At 36.5% G+C, this 22538-nt stretch overlaps 1 protein-coding gene across 1 annotated transcript in view; it reads right to left on the bottom strand.

The window, feature by feature from the left end:
* Positions 1 to 22538, bottom strand: part of LOC309629007 (uncharacterized protein) — a 46389-nt gene that overhangs the window by 7726 nt on the left and 16125 nt on the right. Inside the window, exon 1 of the mRNA XM_082392579.1 lies at positions 7236 to 22538. This exon is cut by the window's right edge and continues 16125 nt beyond it. Coding sequence (XP_082248705.1) covers positions 7236 to 7542 — 307 coding nt within the window. The 5' untranslated portion in view covers positions 7543 to 22538. The remainder of the gene's footprint in view (positions 1 to 7235) is intronic.

Raw genomic sequence — 22538 nt, 5'->3', positions numbered from 1 at the left:
TTGAAGAGGCTGTCTTTTCTCCATGGTATATTCTTGCCTTTTTTATCAAAGATAAGGTGACCATATGTGTATGGGTTTATCTCTGGGCTTTCTATCCTGTTCCATTGATCTATAGTTCTGTTTTTGTGCCAGTACAATACTGTCTTGATTACTGTAGCTTTGTAGTATAGTCTGAAGTCATGGAGCCTGATTCCTCCAGCTCTGTTTTTCTTTCATGAGATTGCTTTGCTATTTGGGGTCTTTTGTGTTTCCATAATTTTGTGCAATTTTTGGTTCTAGTTCTGTGAAAAATACCATTGGTAGTTAAATAGGGATTGCACTGAATCTGTAGATGGTTTTGGGTAGTATAGTCATTTTCACAATGTTGATTCTTCCAATCCAAGAGTATGGTATATCTCTCAATCTGTTTGTATCCTCTTTAATTTCTTTCATCAGTGTCTTATAGTTTTCTGCATACAGGTCTTTTGTCTCCTTAGGTAGGTTTATTCCTAGGTATTCTATTCTTTTTGTTGCAGTGGTAAATGGAAGTGTTTCCTTAAATTCTCTTTCAGATGTTTTGTCATTAGTGTATAGTAATGCAAGAGATTTCTGTACATTAATTTTGTTTACTGCTACATTACCAAATTCATTGATTAGCTCTACTAGTTTTCTGGTAGCATCTTTACGATTCTCTATGAATAGTATCAAGTCATCTGCAAACAGTGACAGTTTTACTTCTTCTTTTCCATTTTGGATTCCTTTTATTTCTTTTTTCTCTCTGATTGCTGTAGCTAAAACTTCCAAAACTATGTTGAATAATAATGGTGAGCGTGGACAACCTTGTCTTGTTCCTGATCTTAGTGGAAATGGTTTCAGTTGTTCACCATTGAGAACAATGTTGGCTGTGGATTTGTCATATATGGCCTTTATTATGTTGAGGTAAGTGCCCCCTATGCCTACTTTCTTGAGAATTTTTATCATAAATGAGAGTTGAATTTTGTCAAAAGCTTTCTCTGCATCTATTGAGATCATTACATGGTTTTTCTCCTACAATTTGTTAATATGGTGTATCACATTGATTGATTTGCATATATTGAAGAATCCTTGCATTCCTGGGATAAACCCCACTTGACCATGGTGTATGATCCTTTTAATGTGCTGTTGTATGCTGTTTGCTAGTATTTTGTAGAGGATTTTTGCATCTATGTTCATCAGAGATATTGGCCTGTAATTTTCTTTTTTCGTGACATCTTTGTCTGGTTTTTGTATCAGGGTGATGGTGCCCTCATAGAATAACTTTGAGAGTGTTCCTCCCTCTGCTATATTTTGAAAGAGTTTGAAAAGGATAGGTGTTAACTCTTCTCTAAATATTTTATAGAATTCGCCTGCGAAGCCATTTGGTCCTGGGCTTTTGTTTGTTGTAAGAGTTTTAATCACAGTTTCAATTTCAGTGCTTGTGATTGGGATGTTTATATTTTCTCTTTCTTCCTGGTTCAGTCTCAGAAGGTTGTGCTTTTTAAGAATTTGTCCATTTCTTCCAGGGTGTCCATTTTATTGGCATATGTTTGCTTGTAGTAGTCTCTCATGATCCTTTGTATTTCTGCAGTGTCAGTTTTTACTTCTCCTTTTTCATTTCTAATTCTGTTGATTTCAGTCTTCCCCCTTTTTTTCTTTATGAGTCTTGCCAATGGTTTATCAATTTTGCTTATCTTCTCAAAGAACCAGCTTTTAGTTTTATTGATCTTTCCTACTGTTTCCTTCATTTCTTTTTCATTTATTTCTGATCTGATCTTTATGATTTCCTTCTTTCTGCTAACTTTGCAGGTTTTTTATTCTTCTTTCTCTAATTGCTCTAGGTGTAAGGTTATGTTGTTTATTTGAGATGTTTCTTGTTTCTTGAGGTAGGATTGTATTGCTATAAACTTCCCTCTTAGAAATGCTTTTGCTGCATCCCATAGGTTTTGGGTCATCGTGTTTTCATTGTCATTTGTTTCTAGGTATTTTTTGATTTCCTCTTTGATTTCTTCAGTGATTTCTTGGTTATTTAGTAGTGTATTGTTTAGCCTCCATGTGATTGTATTTTTTACAGTTTTTTTCATGTAATTGATATCTAGTCTCATAGTGTTGTGGTTGGAAAAGATACTTGAAACGATTTCAATTTTCTTAAACTTACCAAGCCTTGATTTGCGACCCAAGATATGATTCTACCCTGGAGAATGTTCCATGAGCATTTGAGAAGAAAGTGTATTCTGTTGTTTTTGGAGAGAATGTCTTCTAAATATAAATTAAGTCCATCTTGTTTAATGTGTCATTTAAAGCTTGCGTTTCCTTATTTATTTTCATTTTGGCTGATCTGTTCATTGGTTAAAGTGGGGTGTTAAAGTCCCCTACTATGATTGTGTTACTGCCATTTTCCCCATTTATGGCTGTTAGCATTTGCCTTATGTATTGAGGTGCTCCTATGTTAGGTGCACAAATATTTACAATTGTTATATCTTCTTCTTGGATTGATCCCTTGATCATTATGTAGTGTCCTTCTTTGTCTCTTGTAATAGTCTTTATTTTAGAGTCTATTTTGTCTGATGTGAGAATTGCTACTCCAGCTTTCTTTTGCTTTCCATTTGCATGGAATATCTTTTTCCATCCCCTCACTTTCAGTCTGTATGTGTCCCTAGGTCTGAAGTGGGTGTCTTGTAGACAGCATATATATTGGTCTTGTTGTTGTTTCCATTCAGCCAGTCTATGTCTTTTGGTTGGAGCATTTAATCCATTTACAATTAAGGTAATTATTGATATGTATGTTCCTATACCATTTTCTTAATTGTTTTGGGTGTGTTATTGTAGGTCTTTTCCTTCTCTTGTGTTTCCTGCCTGAAAAGGTTCCCTTAGCATTTGTTGTAAAGCTGGTTTTGTTGTGCTGTATTCTCTTAGCTTTGCTTGTCTGTAAAGGTTTTAATTTCTCCTTTGAATATGAATGAGATCTTTGCTGTGTGGAGTCATCTTGATTGTAGGTTTTTCCCTTTCATCACTTTAAATATGTCCTGCCACTCCCTTCTGGCTTGCAGAGTTTCTGCTGAAAGATCAGCTGTTAACTTTATGGGGATTCCCGTGTATGTTATTTGTTGCTTTTCCCTTGCTGCTTTCATTATTTTTTCTTTGTATTAAATTTCTGGTAGTTTGATTAATATGTGTCTTGGAGTGTTTCTCCTTGCGTTTATCCTGTAATGGACTCTCTGTGCTTCCTGGATTTGATTGACTATTTCCTTTCCCACATTAGGGAAGTTTTCAACTATAATCTTTTCAAATATTTTCTCAGTCCCTTTTTTTTTCTCTTCTTCTTCTGGGACCCCTATAATTCAAATGTTGGTATGTTTAATGTTGTCCCAGAGGTCTCTGAGACTGTCCTCAATTCTTTTCATTCTTTTTCTTTATTCTTTTCTCCGGTAGTTATTTCATCTTCCAGGTCAGTTATCCATTCTTCTGCCTGGGTTATTCAGCCACTGATTCCTTCTACAGAATTTTTAATTCATTTATTGCATTGTTCATCATTGTTTGTTTGCTCTTTATTTCTTCTAGGTCTCTTTAAAGGTTTCTTGTATTTTCTCCATTCTATTTCCAAGATTTTGGATCATCTTTACTATCATTACTCTGAATTCTTTTTCAGGTAGATTGCCTATTTCCTCTTCATTTGTTTGGTTAGGTGGGTTTTTACCTTGCTCCTTCATCTGCTGCTTATCTCTCTGTCTTCTCATTTTGCTTAACTTACTTTGTTTAGGGTCTCCTTTTCGCAGGCTGAAGGTTCATAGTTCCCATTGTTTTTGATGTCTCCCCCAAGTAGGTCAGGTTAGTTCAGTGGGTTGTGTAGGCTTCCTGGTGAAGGGGACTTGGATTTGGCCCTGCCTCTGCATGTAGGTCACCCTCTAGCGTCTATTCTTTGCCCAGACAGGAAGGGGTTAAAGGCGCAGCTGGTTAGGGGGCTCTCACTCACTCAGGTCGGGGAGAGGGAGGGGTACGGAATGCGGAGCAAGCCTGCAGCGGCAGAGACCTGTATGACGTTGCAACAGCCTGAGGCGCGCCGTGTGTTCTCCCAGGGTAGTTGTCCCTGGATCACGGGACTCTGGCAGTGGGGGCTGCACAGGCTCCCAGGAGAGGAGGTGTGGAGAGTGACCTGTGCTTGCACACAGGCTTCTTGGTGGCTGTAGCAGCAGCCTTAGTATTTCATGTCGGTCTCTGGTGTCCACGCTGATAGCCACGGCTCACACCCATCTCTGGAGCTCATTTTGGTGGTGCTCTGAATCCCCTCTCCTCACGTGCCCCAAAACAATGGTCTCTTGCCTCTTAGGCATTTCCAGACTTTTTCCCTGGACTCCCTCCTTCTTAGCTGTGGTGCACTAGCCCCCTTCAGGCTGTGTTCACGCAGCCAAACCCAGTCCTCTCCCTGGGGTATGAACTCCGAAGCCCAAACCTCAGGTCCCAGCCCCCACCGGCCCCGGCAGGTGAGCAGACAAGCCTCTCAGGCTGGTGAGTGCTGGTTGGCACCATCCTCTGTGCAGGAATCTCTCCACTTTGCCCTCTGCATCCCTGTTGCTGCGCTCTCCTCCGTGGCTCTGAAATGTCCCCCCTGCCCACCCCCTGTCCCCGCCAGTGAAGGGGTTTCCTAGTGTGTGGAAACTTATCCTCCTTCACAGCTCCCTCCCACTGGTGCAGGTCCCATCCTTATTCTTTGGTCTCTGTTTTTTCTTTTTTCTTTTTCCCTACCCAGGTATGTGGGGAGTTTCTTGCCTTTTGTGAAGTCTGAGGTCTTCTGCCAGCATTCAGTAGGTGTTCTGTAGGAGCTGTTCCATATGTAGGTGTATTTTTGATGTATTTGTGGGGAGGAAGGTGATCTCCACATTTCACTCCTCTGCCATCTTGAAGGTCCTCGAAGTGACCTTTTATGGTGAAAACTATGAAATCCAAGTTGGAAGGGTGTATAAAGTCCAGAAGGTGATTCATTCTACTCGACACTCACATTTCAACAACACAAAATGCATTATGATCCAATAATTTATGGAATGCTTTCAACAGGAATCTTCACGGAGCTGCTGATTTCATTTTCTGAGAGCATTTATTATTAGAAAATTATCTTTCAGTTGAGAAATCTTTCCACCTATATTTTCTGATATTGTTCACTGTTCTAATCTGATCACTCTGCTATGTTTAATCCCTGAGAATAGGCATAAAGAAAATATATTTTCATCTCAATTTTTATTAATCTTCAGTTTCTTTTCTTTTCTGTTTCCCTTGACATTAGAAACTATCAATTCTACTTCATAAATTCTCTGGTATAGACACTTTAATTTTCAATACCACTGCCAACACACCCTTTATGACCACAATATCCCTTTATTACTGAAAAGTCTTCTATCTTTATTGCATTACCTCTAATACCTTTCCATTCAAACCTCTGGATTTATCCATAACAACAGCAAAAATATCTATTCTGTGCATCACTGAATAACCTGCTCTGAGAATAGTGCCTGGCACATAATATGCACTCAATCAATATTTCTCCAATAAAAAGGGATGGATTAAGTCAAACACTGCTGTGTCAGTGTAAGGTATTTGGATAGATTATCATCATTTTTTAATTTCTTTAAAGCTAAATGTCTCAAATGTTCTTTAACTAAAGGAGTCACATTTCAGATTTTGAAGGTATATTAAGAGTTAAGATGTGAAGACTCTTTCCTGGATATATAGATTATCTCATACATGCTTAATAAATTATATTCTTCCAAAACTTAGTGAACTTCTCTCCCCCCCTTACACTTACTACTGTACTTTCTGTCTTTCTTTGCAATTGACATCAGTTCATTTGTCACAAGTTCAAAATTCCTCCCTGAATTATCCCTCTAACACTTCAATCCTTACTCTCTTTCCCATTAAGCTGTTTTATTCCCCCCATCCCAACTGTCAGTTGGAAATTTTCTTTTAGTTATTTTTTACTTTTTTTATCTTCACATACTAGAGTATAAACACTGTGAGAGCAGGAAATTGCCTTTAAATTTTCCTACTTTATCTCCACTGTCTAAGATGAGACCCTTTCAAAATTACTCAAAACTATTTGTCAGTTAAATGACAGAAATCAATCTCCTCATCCTCAATATATACAAATAAATTCACTTGCAATTCCATCAAAATCAGATGATATTATACATATTTTTATTCTAACTAACTTATTCGTTCCTTTGTTCTTTATTCTCATGTATTTAACACCTATCTCTGCTTCTAATTTCTCATTAAATCTGGAATTTTTTTTTTTTTTTGGCAGTGTTGGGTCTTCGTTTCTGTGCGAAGGCTTTCTCTAGTTGCGGCAAGCGGGGGCCACTCTTCATCGCGGTGCGAGGGCCTCTCACTGTCTCGGCCTCTCTTGTTGCGGAGCACAGGCTCCAGACGCGCAGGCTCAGTAGTTGTGGCTCACGGGCCTAGTTGCTCCGCGGCATGTGGGATCTTCCCAGACCAGGGCTCAAACGCGTGTCCCCTGCATTGGCAGGCAGATTCTCAACCACTGCACCACCAGGGAAGCCCCTCTCATTAAATCTGGAAAGTATCTCTTTCATTCCATTACTCCTTTAAGCACTCAGGCCACCTCTCCTCTACCTGGGACTTTCTCATGACTACTGAATATGTGTCATGCCTCCTCCACTTTCCCTTCCAGCTCCATCCTAGACACAGTGAGATTTGCAAAGCATGGCTCTGAAATACTGTGAGATTTGTGCTGAGCATGTGGGATATGAGAAATAGGTGGAGAAGGTATTATTTCTGATGCAAATATAAGAAGAAATGCTTGTATTATATCAAAGAAGAACTCAAGGCCCAAAAAAAACAGTTAGCCCAATCTTCAAAAGAGGCCATAACACCTGAAAAAAGACTGATTCACAAGCAAGTACACCGGGATTTGTTAGAAACAATGAACGATTTTTATTGAGAATAAGTGATTTTCCCAGCTATAGGATATTAGGATCATTAACACAGTCATAATGGAGAATCAGAGATTAAGGGAGTAAAGGCTAACATTTGGAAAAGAGTCAGATGATACCACCATGGAGCTTCAGGCCTCAAAGATGCCAATCTAGAAATGTGTAGTTGGATGTCAAAGCCTCTGTCAGGCATGTAATTTCTTGGATATAGAAATTGTGGGTAGCATCCTTGAACCAGCATTATCTTTTGATGTATTTAGTCAGAAGCAAACAAGGCTTGGATGGTGATATTCTAGCAGCAAGAAGAATAACATCTCCTATAGCAAACTGACCAGTAGCTGCAGTAACCAGTGCCAGAGCCATATCCACAGCCATATCTGGTTCCATAGCCACAGTCATATCCACAGCCATAATAGGGGCTAAATCCACAGCCATAGCTGTTTCCACAGCCATAGCCACAGGAGTTGCTGTAGTAGTTGCAACACATGTTGTCAAGGGAAGTGGATTCAGGTGGGTTGCAAGAAGATGTTTCTGAAGTGTGTGTGTCGTCTACTTCCCATGGACCTTTATATACTGTCAGTAATTGACAGAGCATACCATTCATTCCCTGACATGGACAACAAATATGTAAGCAACCATTATGTGCCAGTCACTGTTGACAATCAATACTGATTTGCTTAAAATAGCTTGTTGTTTTGGAGACTCCAGTTTTATTTAAAGAGTATCATGTTAATATGTTCTGCTGAAGAATTGTCTCAGTAGAATCATGTGTCCCAAAACTGATAATCATTTTCAAAGTCTCGTTTCATTTAATATCTATCTTATAAAACAAGCTTGTTGGGGAATGTAGGAAATTTTTGCCCGTTTTTCTCTCTCATCTTTCCAAAAGCCCTGCTTCCGGCCATAGGAAAGGTAATACTCCTATCTCCTTTCTTGACTCCTTGCCAGGCTTCTCCAACCCTCTCAGTGTTCCATACCTCCTCCATGTCCAACTCTCCTCAAATCCCTAGAAACAGATCAACATCTGATCATTCAAAGCCAAGCCCATCCACTGGAACAGTAACTACTTATAAGTGTGGAGACAGTGTGCTGTATGTAAATGTTTCTTGTTATATTTCCTTCTTCCATGTACCAGGCAAAGTAAGGTCCTTCACAGGTGGGGCAGCCCTCCTTTCTCTCCCATTTTTTGTAGCTACATAAGTATTATCAATACCGTTGAGGAGACTTTCACAACCTAACCAACTTTATTTGGCTGAAGAATCAGAAACCTCTGAACAGAGTCTAATTTTTTTCATATGCAGATCTTATCAGAGTTTTGCATTATGAGAGATTAGTGCATTCCTCTAATTCGATAAATCATTCTTTCCTTCTCCTATCACTACTGTTCCTTGTATGTTTAGTTCAGAAGCTAAAGTTTAGTAGATAACATTGATACCTACAGCAAAAGCCCACCCTCCTTATTCATTCATGACATAAAGTAGTACAAAACTCAATTTTGCCCTGTATTTATACGTACATGAATCAGAAGTTCTCAACCGTCTACAAAAATTTTCATTGTGATTTTGAAATATAATGTGTCCCCTTTCTTCCAAATAATCCTATCACATTTACCTTTTCAACATATAAAAGAGGAAAATAAGCATCATTTCTTCTGATATTAATGTTTTTCTTGCCACCTTAATTCTCAGCTAAAAAAAAAAAATCTGTTTGCACATCAAAATTCAGATCTGTGATAAGTTCCTGCAAGATGCCTTTCCTCACTGCTAACGTCTGGATTGGATCATCCTCCTCTTGGCTCCTATGTGAAGATACCTGTCATAGCACTTGTCAAGGTTTATTGAAACAATGTCTTGCCTCACTAATTAAAATATGTCACTCTATACCAAACATCCAATCTCTCCCTGACCAAACATTCAGTCTAAAAAAAAAGTGTTGCTTTTTTTGTTTGTTTGGGGGGAGGGGGTTGTTTTGTTTTGATTTGCTTGCTTATCTTACTTTCTAGGTTTTATTTAAATCAACATCTTCAGAATCAGGCAGACTCCAAAATTTACATTATTTTTTACTGTAACAACCATGAAATCCAAGTTGAAAGGGAATATAAGGTCAAGAAGATCATTCTTTTTACTGGATACTTGAATTTCAACAACAAAGGAATGAGTGGTGATTGAGTACTTTATTGAATGCCTTCAACAGGGATTTTCACAAAGCTGCCAATTTCAATTTTTGAGAACTTTCATTATTAAATATTTTTCCTTCAGAGAAATCATTCTACCTATTTTTTCTGGTATTGGTCTCCAGTCTAATCTGATCACTCTGCTATGTTTCATCCCTAACCATAAACATAAAGAAAATATATTCCCATTCCAATTTTTCTTATCCTTCAGTTTCTTACCTTTTCTGTCCTCCTTAAAATTCAAAACTATAAATTCTACTTCACAAATTCTCTGGAATAGACACTTTACTTTTCAATGCCACTGCCAACACACACTTTCTGGTCACAGTACCCCTGGATTATTGAAAAAGTCTTTTATCTTTATTGCATTATTTCTAATACCTTTCCATTCAGATCTCGAATACTGGTTTATAACAGTAGAAACAATCTCTATTCTGTGCATCCCTGAATAACCAGCTATGAGTAAGTGACTGGCACATAATTTGAACTTACTATTTCTCCATAAAAAATGAATGGATCAAGTCAAACATATGTTCAAATATTGGTGTGCCACTTATAAACTATAAGATATTTGATTATATGCTTAAATTGTCTGAACACCAATTTCTTTTTTCTAAAATGGAGCCTAACTATTTTTACATAACTGTTTTTCATATATTGCATGCCTATTTAGTGCTCTGGATCAGGAATTTTACTCAGTAAATGCTATTCCCTTTATCTCAGTTGTCTTTTTTCCCCTTGGCTATAAATATTTATTTTTGTGATTATCATTTTTAATACATGTTATTTAAGAATGTGCTTTTTAGAATCCAAACATAAGTTTTAATTTTAAATAATTTTACTTTTTTTTTTTTTTTTTTTTGCAGTGACATGGATGGACCTAGAGATTGTCATACTGAGTGAAGTCAGACAGAGAAAGAAAAATACCATATGATATCCCTTATATGTGGAACCTTAGAAAATGGTACAAATAAACCTATTTACAAAACAGAAATAGAGTCACAGATGTTGAAAACAAACTTATGGTTACCAAGGGGGAAAGGGAGGGCAGGAGGGGTAAACAGGGAGATCGGGATTGGCATATACACACTATTATGTATAAAATAGATAACTAACAAAAACCTTCTGTATAGCACAGGGAACTCTACTCAGTACTCTGTAATGACCTATATGGGAATAGAATCTAAAAAAGACTGGATATATGTATATGTATAACTGATTCAATTTGCTGTACAGCAGAAACTAACACAACATTGTAAATCAACTATACTCCAATAAAAATTAATTTTAAAAAATCTCATTTTTCTTACCCCATAGTTTTAAATTCTTGTCTAATAATAGATTTCAGATACCCATATTTATTTGTACTGAAATGTTGATTTAGTCTGAATTTAAGATAATAGCTTTGTAACTCAAAAGAGGTCATTCTATGATACATATATATATGCCTTAATTAAAAATGTTTTTATGATAAGGAAGCAAAACCCCCCAGAATATAAATTACCTTCCTAGCAGCCTTTTTTCACCCTGACTGAGCCATATTGTATAGTAATTTATTACCAAAAATACAATGCCAACATTATGTCATGGGGCATGGAATCATGCATATTTTCAAGTTCAGAAATTTAAAAATGACTTTATGTTGTATTTTTAAAGCATATATCTTGGGAACATGTTTCGGTACATATCATGTAAAAACTTGATGTGGACTTTTTTGAAATCCACAAGAGTAAAAAGATCAGTCCATAGAAAAATATTTTATTTTTAGGACTATGTCTATTTTGATCGCTTGGATTAAGTATCATCTTGCAGTAAGACATTTTAGTCAAGATCAAAGATTTATTAAACAGTAAATCTTCATTATCCATGTGAAATATGTTCTAGAGATTCCCATAATTAGGAATGTACATAAATTTCCCCCTTAGAGTATATTTTTTCTAGCTTCCAATCTCCCAAAATCTTCTAATCTAAACTCTCATTAAACAATGAAAACATTCCCTCTAACCAGTCCATCTCTATTGTACGTTGGAAAATGCCATTATACACATTATCTCAGTTCATTTTCACAATCTCGTAAAATGAATAGAGTGGGTACTTGACAAACAAGTGTTCAGAGAAAGAAGCTGAGCCTCGCAGTGATCAAGTCACTAGCCTGAAGTCACACAGCAGAGGAGTATCAGAGCCAAGTCTTCATAGTCTTCTGCTGGTGGGTTCCCTGGCATATGCTCCTCTGGCCAGGCCCTCTCCTGCTCATGGAAGAGGTATGCACTGCACTCTAGGTACTCTTATGAGAACAGGGAAAGCCTAAGAGTTCCTCTCTAGATGTGCTTAGTGATTACACGTCCACCAGGAGTGATAATAAATGGACACAAAGACTTCTTGTCCCACTCCCCTATCTGACTGGCCAATTCCTACTCAGGCCTCAACTCAAGTGCCTCCTCTTCTCAGATCTCTTTCCTGATGCTCACTACACTAAATAACCCTCCATATTTTATAACTTTCACAACATACGGCTATAAAAACAATTACTTCATTCTATTTTTAATCTTATGTTACTCCTACACAAGATTATGAATTCACTGAGAACTGAGCCCATTTGGATAGACAGATTAGATAGATGACAGATAGATGATAGATAGATAGATAGATAGATGATAGATAGATAGATAGATGATAGATAGATAGATGATAGATATAAATGATAGATACATGATAGATATGATATGATAGATATAGATAGATAGATATGATAGATGATAGAGAGATAGATGATAGATAGAATATAGATAATAGATAGATACACAGATAAGTTGTCCACAACATCTGCCATACCACAAACCTTACCTCTCTTTCCTTAGCCTCTACACTGGATAACAACTTCTTCCTACACTGCTGAGGATCCAGAAGACCTGACATGATTTTACTTAAAGACAGAATGATTGAAGCTCACACCAGCCATAATATTCTTCCTATTTTTCTACAATACTTTGCAGTGTGAAGAGCTGACTCTCCCCTCCATCCACTCTCCTTACTCCTGCGACAAATATGGAAGACACAAATCAGAGAAAGAATATCCCCCTTTACTTTCTTGTTTCTAGAGTATTAACATCATTTTCTCTGCTAGTCAGGCTCAATACTTCTGAGTCATTCTTGACGAACAGTTCACAGAATGTCAGGCCTGGATCACCTGACCTAGGTGTACCCTAGGTCACCACTTACCCTGGAGTTCTCACTGTGGTGATCTTGCCTTCCTTGCCTATGATCAGGCAGCTTCCATCACATGCATTCCAGTGGAATAGCCAGTTCAGCTCTCAGAGCCATAGTTATTGGAAACATATCTTATATTTAGAAGTCATTTTCCCAGTAATTATCACCTATTAGTTCCAATTGTGATTTCTGGGACAAGAGAAGCAAATCCAATTCTCCTGCCATATTATAAGCCTTTAAATATGTTTTGATAACTCATGTCACTTCTTTCCTCACAAGTCTAGATATTATAAGGATACATTTCCACTAAGTTTCTCTTCCTTGGACATCTCTTATCTTCCCTCTCATCATGTCCAGAATTCAGAGATTCACCCTCTCAAGGGGTTCAGAAGTCTATCACTTCTTTCCCTTTATTTGTGTCAATATCCAATTCAGGTCCACATCACAGCTTCCCTGAATTCTCCTAGACTCATATCTCTTCCTCTTCCAAACCATTCTGTAAGACAATACCAGTTTCATTCCCCATAAACACATAAATAATTCTTCTTTCTGTGTATATGCATATACAAGTAGGTGTTTGTTATTTTAGATGTGAGTAATCGCTAAACAGTAAGTTATTGAAGAGAAATGTTTGGAGAAACCAATGAAGTCACAGAGATGCACAAGAAATTAAAAATTAAAAAACAGGGAAGTTACAAAACCTGTAGTCAGTGATGCATTATAGTAAGATTAATGACACAGACTAGATAGATTCAAAGAAGCATTTCATTGGGAAACCAATTTGCCCCAGTGTGGAGCACTAATGCTCATGGCCAAGGACACAACGTAGAAAGAAAGCATGAGATAGATGTAAGGGTTAAATTTCAGAAAACAAATGGAATTTTATCTTCTTTCTTCCATCGTTATCAAAGCCCATCTATGGCAAAAGCATTTGAAAGGAATAAAAATATTCAATGGCTACCCCCTTGGAACAGATTTCCACTTGTCACTTCAGTAGCAAAGGATATTCTGGTAGTAATTTGCTAACAGCAAAAGAAATAACATCTCCTGTAGCAAAATGAATAGTAGCCATGGCAACTACAGCCAGATCCAGAGCTTGACCCATATGGCCACTACCACAGGGCCTTCATTCATCGACACAGCCAGAGCCATACCTGTAGCTATACCTCCATAGGAATTTCCATAGCAGTAACAACTCATGATGTTTAGGAGCTACAAGTGTCAATGTAAGGTATATGTGGGAAGCAAGGGAGTCTGCAAATCAGTGTTACCCACAATCTCAGACCTTTACATGCAGTCAGGTGTGGCTGGGAAACACTGAGTCAGCCTGCTCAGTGATATAACAATTTGCTTCAAAAGAGCTCATTTTACTAGGCACTTCGAATTTGTTAAGAAATCTCTTTAATTTACTCTTCCCCAGAGTTTTCTCTAGTTAATAATAAGCCTGGAATAACATTGACTTCTTTTTCATGACCCCAACTCTATTGAAAACGTATCTCTCATGTGACTCATGACCTTACAAAGACCAAAGTAAATGTTTCGTCCTCTAATTAAATTCAGTGGCTTTGAAATCATGTGTGTGTATGTGCATATATGTTGCATAGTGTGCGTATATGTTTATCCTTATTAGGCAAGACTAGTAATATTATTATCACTATCTACAATTTATATAAAATAATATAATACTACAATACTGAGGGGTTTTTTGGAAATCCAGAGAAATTGGAGGGTATTTTATTTATTGGTCCCTATATTTTTATTTTCATACAATTTTTAAAGGTTAGTTTCCATTTACAGTTATTACAAAATATTGGCTGTATTCCCCTTGTTGTACAATACATCCTTGAGCCTATCTTACACCCAATAGTTTGAGATTTAAAAAATTAAGCGACTTGGCCAGAATAGCACAGCTGTTTAATGATAGAAATATAACTTAGTCATTTGATTCCAAATTCCATATGCTTCAAGTTTGACTTCAAGAAGAGGCAGAATTTAATAAATTAGTTATCACTAAAAATATCAAAATGCCAATATTTGCATTTTGTAAATTGTCAACCCCCATGCTTTGCTTTTTTATATTAATAGAGCATTTCTTACATTTCACTTTGCCCTCCATAGGTCGGTATAAACAAAATGTGAGTGGATAATTTTAACTATGTTTCTGTGAGTTCCAAGTATCCCTTCATGAGCAAAATACCATTATTACTCACTCTTCCAATCATAGTGCTCTAAGCTTTGCCCCTTGAGGTCAGAATTGCCTACTCCTCTTCCTACTGAAAGAAGAGATAGGTAAAGATAGGTTTAAGAGAGAATTAATATGGCTGTTTATAAGTGCTTTAATTCTGGATCTGAACCTGTATAAAAGTAAAACTTTAATCATGATCCTATAAAATTAAACCATAAAGTAAATGTCATCTTGAAACTTAGACTTCCATCATTATTGCCTATGCCCATCCCTGCCCCCAAAGAAGTCCCCAATACACATGCAATCCTTTAAAATTGGATTGGTGCTATGATTCCACCCACATAGCAAATGCATCCCTGCCTTCTCTCCGAACAAGTTTAGAATAATGATGTTTGCTTACACAAGTTTAATTGGATTCTTCGCTAGACAGTCATGAAGCAAATCAATTCAATTTATCCAACATGTACTGAGTACACACCATTTATGAGACACAATCAGGGCCAACTGCACGGCTGTGCAAGCAGTGTATGTGCACAAGGCCCAGTGCTCAGAAGGCTCCCTGTGCTTGGTGTTAAATGCGCCATCATCACCATCTCTAAGTTCTTAACACCTTTCATCCTTAAATTTGTGGTTTGTAAGTGAAGTCTGCTGGGACAATGGAACATGTGCAGAGGATTTGGGGTGTTATGTCACATGCAGTCCCACCTCTCACCACTTCCCCACCTCCCTGGAATAAGTCCTCAGTTTCCCACTGCCTCATCCCCATCCAGTAGTCCTATAACTGCTGCTACCTTCTACCCCCTCCGCCTGACAGGAACCTGGGTACAGGCATGGGAAAGTTGGGATCCAGCACTTGTGAGGCTCTAGATTCACTCAACAGCTATCCTCATGCCCCAAAGCACATGACATTAAATAGAAAACAAAAAGCATCATAATATGTCAAAAGAGACCACGGAATACAGGCAAAATATCTTTTTTCCTGCCTTTTTGACACATTTTCAGTTTGCTGTGGACCCTGCAGATTATGTAGCTGGCCCTGGACACAGTGCCAAGGATTGGGAGGATTAAGTAGGAAGAGCATGAGTTCTCAGACCTGCAAAATTCCAACGATATTTTAGGAATTAGTCCTTGACCCTGTAAGTGGTCCATAAGGGGCCAGTAGGGCACTAGTAAATTGACTCACTAAAAAAATTAAATATTTCCATCTTGGTTAATTTCAAACTACCAACAGGATGTCACTGATGTGGAGTTGGGAAGAGATGCACATTGTTAGCCTTCCCAAGCTGGTACAGGCTGGCTTCTGCACACTTCTGCAAGAGAGGCCTCTTGGTGTGGCACTTTAAAAACATGAATCCTGGCTTCAAATTCTGGCAATTCACTGAACTTCTCTGTGCCTCAGTTCCCTCACCTATAAAATGAGGACATGAAATGATAGTATCTAACTCTTAAAGTTGTTGAGAAAATCTGAGTTAATATCTGTAAATCACTTAGAATAACACCTGGCCTCTAGTAAGTGCTATTTAAGAAGTTCTCTTTGTGTTATAAAATGGCATGTGTGATCTTGTTACCTCTCCCATACACCAGAGTGTGAATTCCTTGAGGTCTAGAAATTTAACTTATGCCATTAAATCCACAGCCCCTAGTGAAGTCCAATACATCATATTTCATGAATGTTTGATGAATGAAAGTTTATAATTCAGAATCTAAAATAGAGATTGGTTCATTAAAGGTGAATTTTTGTCTTTCCTCAAAGCATCCATACACGCATACATACACACACACACACATACTCACACACATACACACACACACACATACATGAACACATACAAACACGTACACACACACATACACACACACACACACTCTCACGCAATCACATTTTATCTGCTCCCTACTTTGGATCTCAAAGGTATTCAATGCTAGAAGATATCTCTCCACAATGTGATGAGGTTTCTTAAAACTAACTAATACTATTTGACTTCAACCTCCATTACAGAAACTTGTACAAAATCATGTTATTTTTTTCTGTTTCTACATCCAGCATCATTATTCTTCTCAAGCCTTTATATTTCAATGCCACTGTTTGCCTGCAGAATCCCAGAGTATTACAGTAAGAAGAGTTGAGAGGACAATTAGTTCTACCTCTCTCCTGATGCAGCATTTCCATCCACAACATGTCCACAAATTGGTGACCTGAACTAGTTTAAAACCTTTGGAGACAGGGGAGCCAAGCATATTGCCAATCCACTTTTCAGACAGAACGAATTTTTAGAGGAATTTTTAATGTCAAGAAGTCTAACCCCTTGAATCTTCCATTTATTCTTAATGATTATGGTCTCTTGAGTTGGAAAAGCAAATAAAATACAGTTATCTAATACTTTTCAAATAGCCAGCACCCCAGACAATATTTCCTGCACCTATTTCTATCATTTTAAATACTATGAAAACAGGCTTCTTTTTTTCTAGTAAGGGAAATCTCCCATTTTTCCATTTTCAAATGTTAATATTCAACATATTGATAATATAACACTGAATTCTTTCCATGTATTTCCCATATCTTGTTTTTCTATTATTTTTATCTTTATGGATCTAATCATGGTTTGTTTTGCAAGCAGATCACTGTGACTAATTCACAAACCTATTGCATATCTTCTCTGAGCTACAGAATATTATTATCACTGCTATTCTTTTATATAAGAGTTAAATTTTGGCAGAATATAGGAAGAAAAAGTGGGATCACTCCAGGAGTTTCCCTTTTTATATATAGTAAAGGAAAGTGGAATACCAAAGATCAAAGAATACCCATCCTAAAAAGAGAGCCTCAAGTTCTCAACTATTTGTAGAAATTCTTTATTATTCAGTCATGATGGTAATCTTTGACAATTTTTACCCATTAAAAAGTAGCCATCTTCCCTCCATTCTTCCTGAAGCTAAGCATATTTCTGCATTTGTTTCTCGCTTTTCTTCTCTCTCAATAGTTTTGTAATGTCAATATTTTTAATTAATTTTGCTGATTGTCTTAATAAGGAACAGCTCTCATTAAACCCAGACAATATATGTCATGTCATGGTCAGCAGAATTCTAAGACAGCCCCCATGAGTCCCACCCACTGGCATCCATGCTTTTTGCAATCCTCTCATCTTGATTATAGGCAGGACCTGTAACATCCTTCTAACAAGTATTCTATCACAAAAGTGATAGGAATCATTCCCAGGATTGTGTTACCTCATATGGCAAAAGTGAAGGGATTTTCTGATATAATTAAGGTCCATAATCAGTTGACTTTAAATTAATCAAAAAGGAGATTATCCTTGGTATTCATGATCCCATCAGGCAAGAACTTGAAGTGGCACATTCTCTCGCTTTCTCTCTCTTCTTCTCCTCTCCTTCTCCTCCTTCTCCTTCTCCTCTCTCTCTTTCTCTCTCCCCTCTCCCTCCCTTGCTAGTTTTAAAGAATCAAATGAAACATGAATTCTATAGCATCAAGGGAATGGATTCTGCCCAAAATCTGAGGAAACTTGAAGTAATGCCTTCTATTTCAGCCTCCAGGTGAGAATTCAGCCGGCCAACAACTTGATTTTAGCCTTGTGAGACCCCAAGCAGAGACCCAGTGAAGTTGTTCCCAGACTCCTGACCTACTGGCAGATAATAAATGTATGTTGTTTCAAGCTACTAAGTGTGTGGTAACTTGTTACACAGCCATAGATAATGAATCTCTGAGGAACTGCAAAATTGAAGAATACATATATTCTTCACCTTATGTTTTCACATAGAGTGTTTTGGACGTTCCTCTTTGATGAATGACCATCAATCTCCTTCCTCCCCTTGACCATGATGCTTCTTAAAATAGTAACTTATACTCATTTTATTCACTCCTTTACTATTCATTCAGTCCCAAGTTAAGCAAACTGTATTCACTCTCACCTCTCTATGAAAGTATTCAATATTCTCACAAAATCACCATAATTGAACTATTTGTCAATGTAACTGATGCTTTGTAATAATTCCTTTATTATTTTACAAAGAAGCAGAAATAAAATGGTCATATCATGGAAATATAAGCTCTTACTTTTAGTGGCCTTATTACACTTTGCCTGAAGTGTTTTATATAACAATATATTATTGAAAATGTAATGAAAGCAATCTGGTATAATATGATACTTTGGAGTTCAGTAACTAAGGGATGAAGAATTTTTGTCCTTACATAATATTCCATTTAGAGATATTTCTATATGTTTAATTATGAATAGTTGCAATTCTTCCTTGGAATTTTATTACCATTAAATGAGTTTGATGACTTTTAGATGATTAACTCTTAGAATTTAATAAACCCTACTCTAAAAGCTACATTTAATCCTCACAACACTCTTATGAAATGGGCACTATTATTCCTTATAATTTATTTTTAAAAATACAGTTTAGAAGGAAAGTAAATTATCCAAGACCACAAATCAAGTAAATAACAGAAAGAAGATCCTATTTTCATGCTAGATCCTGGAATTTCAATCATTGTATGCCATTAAGTTTAGGCTTAGAAACGTTGTTTTAATGAACTGAAATCATTATTTCTTGTAACAGGAAATTTTAATGGTAATCAATGTTTCCTTCAATATTCATCTAGAATACAAGGGTTCCCATGAATCAGAGTGTCCCAAATATCACACAAGTATAAATATATGATTTTTCCTAATACTCTCTCATTGCTCTCCATAGTATCTTGTTTTAATGCACATGAATACCTATTTAATTTAAATAATCCTATCATGAATCTTTCTAAATAAACTTGAAAATCTCTCCTATGCCCTTCGTGAATGCCACAATTAACAACTACAATGAAAAAATTTGGTGTATTAAATTCCAGACCTCTATGAGGAGAAAGAGTGGAGAGGATTCATCTCCAGGAAATAAATGGTATCTTAATTTAGGAATGCAACTTTGTAGGTTATTTTTATCTTTAGTAGAAAAAAGTAAGGCCCAGAAGCATAACCTAGATGATGGCTACAAAGAAAACTAAATTACTCTGCATATTAAAGGAGAGAGAGAGAGAGAATTTGGAAGTGGGGAACAGAGATGACATAGTGAATGGTGATTAATGAGGAGAGAACTGACCAGAGAGAAATCCTCTATGAGACAGATGGCAGAATATTTATAAACCTTTCATTGTAATATAACATGTGTGCAGAAAAGTACAAATCTGAAGTGTGCTACTCAATAAATTTTCATAAAGTGAGCACAACTGGGAAACCACCGTCGATATCAAGAAAAAACACATCAGTTTCTGTGAAGCCACCCCCTCTCCTCCTCTTAGCTACCGTTTCAATTCTCTTCCCAAAAAGGAGAACCAAAATTATAACCAATACCATGAGGTTCAATATTATAAATTAGTATTACCTGTTTTTTATTTTACATAAACAAAATCTTGCCCATCCATTATTTTGTGTCTGACTTCTTTTGTTCCTCATTATAACTGTACAGTTCTTTCCCCATTTTCCATATGTCAAAGTAATGTGTTCTTTTTCATTTCTTCATAATATATAACTTTATGAAAATACCACATTTCATTATAAATTTTACTGTTGATAAAAATTTGAGTTGTTTTATGTTTTGGCTATTAAACATAATGCTACCAAGAGTATTCTTGTGTTACGTCCTTTTATAAACATATGTATGCATTTCTTTTGGGAATAGTCTTAGTAGAAGTACTTGATCATAGGGTATGCGTAAGCTCATTTTAAAAGATACTGCCAAGCAACAGTCCAAAATTGTACCAATATATATTCCCTGGGGCAGTAAATGGAAGTCCTATTTACCCATATCTTTAATTACCTTCCATATTATCTGTTTTTACACTTTCACCATTCTGGTGGGTATGTAATAATAACATATTATTGTTTGAATTTCCATCTCCCTAATAGTGAAGATTAAAAAACTTTAAATATTTCTTGGCTATTTGAAATATTTCTTGGCTCTTTGGTAAAACCTCCAAGTCTTATGTCTGTTTTTCTACCAGGCTGTCCTTTTTCCTGATAATTTTATAATTCTTTATATATTTTGGATACAAGAGAAATAACATCTTCTGTAGCAAAATGGACAACAGACATAGCCAGAACCACATCCACAGTCATATTTGGATCCAAATCCACAACGATAGCCACAGCCATATCTGGAACCGTATCCACAGTTTAGTCCTCTGTAGCTCTTGCATCCACATCCGTAGCAATAGCCACGGCCACATCCACAGCCATAACTGTGGTCCTAACCACAGCAGCCCATGGTTTCAGGACTAGTGGGTTATAGTAAGAATTTTCTAATGTCCCTCACACACCTGGGACTCATATACTGTGAGGAATGTATGGGGCTTACCTCAGTAAGAATCTTTTTCTCATCACAGAAATTTGCATAAACTGAACTCATTATTTTGGTGACTTCAAATTTGTTGTAAACTTTCTATTTAATCTGCTGTTACTGAAAAGGCATATAAAGCCAGTCAGCAACCTTGAAGGAAATCAACATCACTCAAGTCCATGCTATTAAAACATATTCAGCAACCTTGGTTTTAACCTACAACAGTCCCTCTCCTTGTTAATCTCTCTTCCATAGTACTTTCAGAAATACTGAAGATTAAATTCAACATTTCCCTATATGATGCTTCAAATGTGTAAGACATACTCCCACCAAAGTAATGTCTCAGAAAACTTAACTCATCATTTGAGAATCAACACAGACATCACCTTCTCCAGAGGGCCTTCCCTGGCTCCCACAATCTGATTCACATACCCCTTCTTGGAGGATGTAGCTCTATACTATATCATGACCCCTGCACATTATACTATAGTCTTCTCTTTATCTACCTACCTTACTGAATTTCATTTGCATACCTGAAATACCTTTTGTTTATTGAACTTAGCCCAACGTCTGGTTCAAAAGAGGCACTGAGCAAATGGTGGTTTAATAAAGCAAAGAATGAATGAGAAAATTAATGAATTTGTGAAAGACAAATAATCATTAGATCTGATAATATTTAATATGCTCCCAATTCTAATATTAATTTTTATTATTTTTGTTAGAGATAAAAACACAAATTTCAACAATAGTAGTTAATAAAACAAATATTAACAGTTATATTTGATTATTTGATTTGATTATAAAGTACTCCTACCCATGTTAGCCCATGTTATTCTCAAGAGTCCTGTGAGAAATATTTTAAAATTTGTTCTTATCATTTTATAAATAAACAGACCGATGTTAGAGGTTAAGATATTTACAAGACCACTCAGATCTTCAGCAGCAGAACTTAAATCAGGTCTTTTGAATATAATATCTATAATTTTTCCTTAATGCCTCAAAACAAGAGAAAGATAAATAAGGTGATTCATTATCAAGGTTTTTTCATAAAGTTTATATTCACCACATCTTCTAAGTAACAAAAATTTATGATTCTTTCATTTTATATACCAATTTTTTTAATCTCCTTTTTGACCTCCACCACTGCAGTGAAACAACGAATGCTTCTTAAGTAGACCCACTTACTGAGCTCTTACATTCACTGCAAGTCTCCCTTCAAACTCAAAGTGTTATGTTCTTGTGGTAATGACATGCTATTGTCTGGTTTTAGAGAGGGGTCGCATTATTTTTATGAAAAGGAGTTATGTAACCCTAGGAGTTAAGGAGACAGAACAATGATTTTTCTAACAGTTTTAATTTTGAATCTTATGTAATAAAGTGTCATAAATCCACAACCTCCATGGGCAAAACGTGCCTTTTATTCAAACCTTCCTCAACCTGTTTAATTATTGTGGGTGCTATGACTACTCTTTCATAATTATCTTCTGAAATATCAATCCTTCCAGACTCCAGGATTTATTATAAATGTGTTTTTCCACTACCATTACCACAAAGTAGATTTTATTAAATTAATCTTTATTTGCATTAATTTTCTTGTTTTTCTGTGGTCATCAGACAACTGGTGAACATTTATTAAGCACATACAATCTGAAAGGCCTTAACATATTGAATTTTAAAAATGTTTCCC

This window comes from Balaenoptera borealis (genome assembly GCF_965194805.1).
Source record: "Balaenoptera borealis genome assembly, chromosome: 5".
Classification (NCBI taxonomy): Eukaryota; Metazoa; Chordata; class Mammalia; order Artiodactyla; family Balaenopteridae; genus Balaenoptera; species Balaenoptera borealis.
Note: the sequence above shows the minus strand (reverse complement) of the source record. Positions and strands in the feature narration are given on the sequence as shown.